The 7844-nt window shown below is 39.3% G+C and overlaps 1 protein-coding gene across 1 annotated transcript; it reads left to right on the top strand.

Annotated features, from left to right (window-relative positions):
- Positions 1-5911: 5911 nt before the first annotated feature.
- LOC115879544 (craniofacial development protein 2-like) lies at positions 5912-6274 on the top strand. Its single transcript, XM_030896437.1, has one exon. It carries the CDS (start codon positions 5912-5914, stop codon positions 6272-6274), a length of 363 nt encoding a protein of 120 aa, XP_030752297.1.
- The last annotated feature ends 1570 nt before the right edge of the window (positions 6275-7844 follow it).

Raw genomic sequence — 7844 nt, 5'->3', positions numbered from 1 at the left:
GCCCTTCAGGATTCTTAAACTGCAACAGCCATTTCAAAGCAGCTGTTCTTAACAAGAACTTTCTTCCATAGAGATACTTGTAGAAGTGTTCCACTGCTTTAACTACTGCTAGTAATTCTCGTCTGGTTACACAGTAGTTCCTTTCCGGTTTTGACAAGGTCTTACTAAATTAAACAATGACTTTTTCTTGACCATCCTGGATCTGAGACAGAACAGCGCCTAACGCAACATTGCTAGCGTCGGTATCCAATATAAAGTTTCCGTTGCCAAGAGGGTAGCTAAGTATGGGCGCACTAGTGAGGGCCTTCTTCAATTTTTGGAATGCCTCGTCAGAATCTGAGTCCCAAGAGAAACGCCTCTCGCCTTCGGTAAGTCTGGTCAATGGTTTTACGATGGTGGCGAAACCCTGTACATAGCGGCGATAGTATGTGCATAGTCCCAAAAAGCTTCGTAGTTCATGTTTATCTTTAGGTATTGGCCACTCTTCCACTGTCTTGGTCTTCTGTGGATCTACCGCAACTCCCTGGGAGGAGACTACATGTCCGAAGTAGTGTACCTTTTCTTGACACAGATGACATTTCTTGGGGCCAAGTTTCAAACCAGAGCTCCCTAGTCGCTTGAAAACTTCTTCCAAATTCTTCAGATGATCGTCAAAGGATTTCCCAACCACTATGATGTCATCCAGGTACACTAAACAGGTATCCAGGATAGTCCCTTTAACACAGACTCCATTAGTCTCTCAAAGGTAGCTGGCGCGTTGCACAATCCAAAAGGCATGACGGTAAATTGCCACAGTCCGGAGCCCACCGAGAACGCTGTCTTCTCTCTGTCTTTCGGCGCCATGTCGACTTGCCAATATCCACTCTTCAGATCTAACGTAGAGAATATCGTTGACCCCGCCAGCGTGTCTAGAGTATCGTCTATCCTCGGCAGGGGATAACTATCCTTCTTGGTAACATTATTGAGCTGCCGATAATCAACACAGAACCTGGTGGTACCGTCTTTCTTCTTTACTAGTACTACCGGCGATGTCCACGGGCTGTTAGATGGTTCGATGACACCCTCTTCTTTCATTTCTCGAAGGATTTTATCAGCTTCTTCACGTTTGGCGAGCGGAAGTCTTCTCGGATTTTGTTTGATTGGTCGTGCATCTCCGGTATCAATTTTGTGTTGTACTAAATTGGTACGACCTCTCTGTCCTGCTTCTCCTTTATCAAACACATCTTGATACTTGATTATCAGGTTTCTCAATTTTCTTCTATTTTCGGGAGATAATCCTTTAACGTTTACTAACTCCTTCACCATTTTGTCCGGAATTTTTGAAGTCGAAACTTTGGAGGCTTCCACGCTTCGAACGACTGAGGAGACCGAACAACAGTACCCTAAGAGGGTTCCCTTCTTCAAGGATACAGAATAATAATTCGTGTTCATTACTCTCACCGGTACAGTTTTCTTCGCTCGTAGCAGGGCTTTTCCAACAGCGATCCCTCGTCCTATTTCGCTGTCATGGTTCCTTGGCTCCAACAGAATAATACTCCCATTATTCATTTTACCTTCTAGGCAACCATCCAAAAATATCTCACAGCGCTCAGGGATCGAAACATCTTCTGCTACCACCACGCGAAGCGTCTCCTCACATTTTCGATGCAGAACCACTTCTTCTTCATTTATTTTCAAAATTCCTTGTTTGAGGTTTAGCTCAAAACCTCTAGTGGTCATGATGTCCATTCCGAGAATAAGTTCATCTTCGATGTCTGCTACTAACACTGGATGTTCAAAACTGGTGCTCCCAATAACAAAATTAAGGTTTACTTCTCCATGGACAGCAGCGGAGCCCCCGTAGCAGTACGTAGTCGCCATTGTGTTGTTTTAACCTTCTTCGATGTTTTAAGAATGTCCGGTCTGATGATAGTTTTCGTCGCACCTGTATCCAACAGCATGGTCCGGAACTCTCCATCAACAAAACCATCCACAAAAATGCTGATGAATTTGTGTTGTAGCGAGGCGACTTGAGCAGTTTTCGTTGGGGCATGTTGGGTACAGGTCGACGTGTGCCCCTTCATTTCGACCATTCGACGAATCGGTCCCTTCTTGCCCATGTACTGGTCCATTACCTTCCGAACAATCCCTTCCACGGATTCGTCGGAACATTCGTCGATGGCCCGTACTCTTCCTAAAGACCGAGAACTTTGTTTCGCGGCCTCAAATTCTAGGGCACGTGCTAAAGCATCCACCAAGTGCGTTGGGTGGGCTAGGAGAAGTGCTTGTCTTGTCTCGTTGTCACGAAAGCCGTCGGAGAATGCCTGTTCTGCCAACCGCTCCATAACATTCTCTGGTGTAGCAGGGTACGCAAGGCGAACGAGGCGGGCTACGTCGGCTTCAAACTCCTGCAGAGACTCATTTGACTTTTGAATGCGATTTTTTAGCTGAAAATGATAGACATGTTCCAAATGAGCTTGGACGTACCTCATTTCTAAATGTCGTACCAATTGCTGATAATCTCCCTGTTCCGATGGTGACAATGTCTGCAGGATATCAGTCGCATCTCCTCGCAGTGCGACAGTCAAAGCGGTAGCCTTTTCAGCGATTGTCCATCCGTTCGCTCTCGCAGCGGCCTCAAACTGGCAAAAATAATTGGCCCAAGCGGTTTTTCCGTCAAACTGTGGAGGCTTAATAACTGACTTTGAGATATATTTATTTTCGACTAGTTTCGGTGCCTCCGATGTTTCTTGATATTTTGGTGAATTTGCCTTTGCTATTTCTTGTTTTAAAATTTCGATTTTTTTATTTACATCGTCCTCAATTTGTGTTATTTTGTCTTGTAGCTCCGTAGAATTCTCTATAATCTTTTCTTCTAATTCCCTGGAATTTTCTGTTATCTTTTCTTCTAAATTAAGTATTTTATTATTAAAGCTGGCCTGTATGTCTTTAGAATTTTCTGCGATCTTATCTTCTAAAATATTAATTTTATCACTGATTTTCTCTTCTAAATTAACTTCCAAGTCAATTATTTTACTATTCAAATTGTTCAAGTTGTCGTCTAATTTTTGTAAGGACGAGTCAAGGTCACCTTCCAACTCAAAGCAAAATGTGTCAGGATCCTCACATTCCTCCACCAAAACGTCTCTCAGTCTAGCTTGCAAAATGCTTTTCTTTCCATCTGTCTCGCACTCTCTCTCTTCCAGTATACATTTTAATTCCGACAGTTTCAAGTCTTTCAACAATTTTTTCGGAGCCATTGTCTGTCTTTTTATTTTCCTGGTCTATCACACACGCCACACTTGACACCAATTGTTGCGTTTTTCGTCGGTTCCGTGTGGATAGAAAGTCACAATTTATTTAAACACTATTTATTTAACACTAATTAACAAAAACAATAACGATAAAAGACTTATAGAACTATTTACAAACGATTTATAACTAAGAATTTATTTTGAATTTTAGCGCGTCAACTGCACTGGTATATTTATAACTGCCCCCTGTAGGCCAGAACCGCCGGCTTTTATACCGACAGGTAAAGAACTCTAGAATAGTCCATAGATCGTTAGGTGCGTAGAGAAGGTTTTCGAATGTTCTCGTATGTACTAGTCCATTCCAGTGGGTCTCGATTCTTCTCGAACGAATGAATCATTACGGTGTCTATTCTTTAATGCGATATTAAGGTCATCTGAGGGCGGGACATATAGTTAGGTTAGGTCGAGTTCACACGGGTCCGCAACATTATATAAAAGCTCAAAGGGTTTTTTTACATCCATCCCGCCGAAACCGCATTACCAATCTTGATGATTCTTTTTTTAAATGAAAGATATATATGTCTAGATTTGTTATGAAGTATTTTCATATCGTTTAATCGCTATTTCTTTATGTAAAACGAATAAATATTAAAACATCCCTGAAAAACACCTACACACATACCTCCAGAAATAAATTATTTATCATTGTCAGTGGTGTGTCAGTTAGATTATATATCAAGTTTTTAGATATTTTAGGGGCCAGTTCATACCGCCAGCTTTAGATACATAAATATTAGCACAAAGGTTCGTTTAAATGATATTAGTGATTAGTGAATTAGCTACGTAAAGCGATTTTAGAAAATTCATCCTCTTAGAGTGTAAAATTATGTCGAACAATTTGTTGTATGAAAATTCCTTACTATCTGTGTGTGGTCTAGAAGAATGAAATTCTACAGAAAGAATTAGAAGAGATTTTTGAAATTCATCAACCGCATGGGTAAAGTTAGTGAGAATGTATATGCTACTGTAAATGTCCGAAATGCGGTAAAATCTAGGATAAGCGCGCTAAACCTAGGATTTACCAAAAGCATTAACTAATTAGGTTAGCCTGGTTATTTGGAGGGTGTTAATGCATTGTTTACCCTGGTTATTTGGAGGGTGTTAATGCATTGGTTAGCCTGGTTATTTGGGGGGTGTTAATGTATTGGTTAGGTGGTTATTTGGTGGGGTTGGTTGGTTTTTACTACTACTTGCTTTTGGTAAATCCCAGGTTTTACCGCATTTCGGAGATTTACAGTAACATATATAAATCATCTTGGTGGCCTCTGGATTATACACATAAAAATTTGCACAAAGGATCTTTTAAAACACATGAGTTAATTATTTGGACAAAGCGAATTTATGAAATTCATACCCCTAGAATGTAGAAAAAATTAAAGTTTGCTGTATGAAAATGCATTACTATAACATCTAGAAGTATAAGATTTTATACAAGGGTTTTTTTATTTATTGACATCAAAATATGAAAGAAATATTTCTTCTTCAAGACATCAATAATATGAACGAAATATTTCTTCTTCAAATCATCCTTCTAGGAATAAAAAATAACATATAAAGAGTATATTAGTGCTCTTGAAAAATAAAAAAAAATCCGGGGAGTATCAAGGTAAGCCACAATTGAAAACTTCAAATATTCAATTGAAAACTTTATTTGTCAGAGCTATTTATTTTAGCAATACAGTTTATATGGAACCATAGGTAGGGTTCTAACCATAGAGGGTACATAATCATTTCACTATTTATGTTTTTCGAGAGATTTTTTTTTTACAGATTTTGCAAAACTTCGACTTAGGTTTTAGTCAAAAATAACAAAATCGATTTTTTGAAAGGATATACAGGGCAATCGGGTAGCGGGTAGGCACTTCTTCACGATCCCGGTGGAGGATAGGTTTACTTCAGGAATGCGCCCCTGGCCACGCAAGCCATGATTTCCTCTACCTCCTTTAGGGGGAATCATGTCCCAAACCCTTTATCCTACCCTATTCCAACCAATTATCCTACCTTATCCCCCTACCCTCTACCAACCCGCAGGGCCAGCGTGGTAGAGTATAGCCAATTCCCCCTTAACTATGGAAACGTCCTCCATGATACGGCCCTCAGTCTCCTGCAGCTCAAACTCCCAGGACTATGGTAGCGGCCGAGTAAGGAAAAGAGCAGAGGGTGCTAAGAATCCCCGGAGTGGACCAGGTTACCTTAATAGACGAAAACTGCATATTGCCACTTTTAACGTTCAAACCCTGTCAAGGGATGAGAAATTATTGGAATTGGAGGAAGAATTACAACATATAAAATGGGATGTTGTGGGTCTAAGTGAGGTAAGAAGAAAGACCGAAAAACAAATAGAATTGAAATCTGGGAACCTTCTTTATCATCAGGGAAATAACGAATATGCTCTGGGCGGTGTAGGCTTTCTGATTAACAAGAGGCATATTAAGAACATCGTAGACATTGGAAGCATCAGTCCTAGAGTCATATACCTAACCCTTCGTTTGAATAACCGTTACTCTCTAAAAATTGTACAAGTCTATGCCCCAACGTCAAATTAGCACGGAGGAAGAAATAGATATTTTTGGGACGTCTCCAAAGCTCTATCAATCAAATCCCAATTTACAATATTAATGGGTGATTTTAATGCTAAAGCTGGACAAAAAGAAGATGAAACAGAAATATGCGTGGGTACATATGGTTATGGTGAAAGAAATGAGAGAGGAGCGAAAATGATCCAATTCACGCTGCAAAATGGACTATATGTAATGAACACCTTCTTTAAGAAACATCCAAATCGAAAATGGACCTGGGCAAGTCCGGACGGAATTACCAAGAACGAGATAGATTTCATCATGACTGATAAAAAATGGATAATTAGGGATGTACAAGTATTGGGCGAATTCTCCATAGGAAGTGACCACCGAATAGTTCGAACTAGAATTGAATTCAACCTTAAATCTGAACGACGAAAAATGATAAGGAAGAGGACATGAGAAAATGGGTAACACCAGAAAAGCCAGAAGAATATAGAGCAATGGCAGCTGAGAATTTAGGAAATCTGGAAAGAATGGAAAATATGGAAATTGAAGATATAAATAATCACATTGTAATTATTTTAACGCAAGCTATTAAAGAAAATTGCCCTAAAAAGGATAATCAGGGAAACACAAAACCAACCCAAAACATTAAAGATCTGATAAAGCAACGTAGAGTTATGATAAACAAACACTCAGATGATTATAGGAAACTTAACAAGAAAATATCAAAAGAGATAAGGAAAGACATCAGAACCCACAATACCAACAAAATAAAGCAACTCATTGAGAGAAATGAAGAGGCAACCATAGGGAGAGCATTAATTCATAAATTGCAAAATGCAGAAGGACAGATAACATCAAATAGAGCAGATATTCTGCGTGTTACGGAAAATTTCTACCAGCAGTTATATGACAACCCAAACCCTAGAAACTCGTATAGTACCATACCAACTGTGATGAATCAAGGCTCAGAAGAAATCCCAGATATTACTTTAGATGAAATATCGGCGGCATTAAACTTTATGAAAAATAATAGGTCTCCCGGTGACGACAATATAGCTATTGAAGCCATTAAAGAAGGAGGAGAAAAGGTTCTCAAGGCTTTGCAAATATTATTCAACAAATGTCTTGTCGAAGGAAGAACGCCATCAGAATGGGATAATGCCAATATAATCCTATTACATAAAAAAGGGGACAAAACAAACCTTACCAACTATCGGCCTATTAGTTTACTGAGCCACACATACAAATTATTCACAAAAATCCTCACAAATCGTCTCTCCCTAAAACTAGAACAATATCAACCAAGAGAACAGGCTGGATTTAGATCGAACTTCGGTACAAATGACCATCTGTTGGTGGTGAAGTCCCTAATAGAAAAATGTGTTGAGTATAATAAACCCCTCATTTTAATATTTGTCGACTACGAAAAGGCATTCGACTCTATCGATCAACACAAATTATTCAAGGCCCTAGCCGAATGTCGTATAGACACCCGTTATACTAACCTTTTAAAATATATATACGACCATGCAACAGCATCTGTATCGCTACACGAAAACACAAATAAATTCCGTATTAAAAGAGGAGTACGGCAAGGCGATACAATTTCCCCCAAATTGTTCATAGCACTATTAGAATATATGTTCAAAAGACTAAACTGGGAGGAAATGGGCATTAATGTTAACGGGGAAATGCTCAATAACCTGCGTTTTGCTGATGACTTGGTGCTGATTACAGACAAAATACACGAAGCTCAAAATATGCTAAAAACACTTAAACGGGCGTCAGATCAAATTGGACTACGCATAAATTATTCAAAAACCAAACTAATGACTAATCTTGTTATTAGTGGAAATGTCTCGGTAGACGGAGCAAATATAGAACAAGTATATTCATATAAATATCTGGGGCACGAAATAACAATTGGCCGCGATAACCAGACGCACGAGATACAAAGAAGAGTAGGACTAACATGGGCAGCATTCGGCAAACTAAGATATGTGTTAAAATCAGATCTACCAAT

This window comes from Sitophilus oryzae, unplaced genomic scaffold (assembly GCF_002938485.1).
Source record: "Sitophilus oryzae breed Bouriz unplaced genomic scaffold, Soryzae_2.0 scaffold_1582_pilon_pilon, whole genome shotgun sequence".
In the NCBI taxonomy this organism is placed as follows: Eukaryota; Metazoa; Arthropoda; class Insecta; order Coleoptera; family Curculionidae; genus Sitophilus; species Sitophilus oryzae.
The sequence above is the reverse complement of the archived record's forward strand: the minus strand, read 5'-3'. Positions and strand labels throughout refer to the sequence as shown.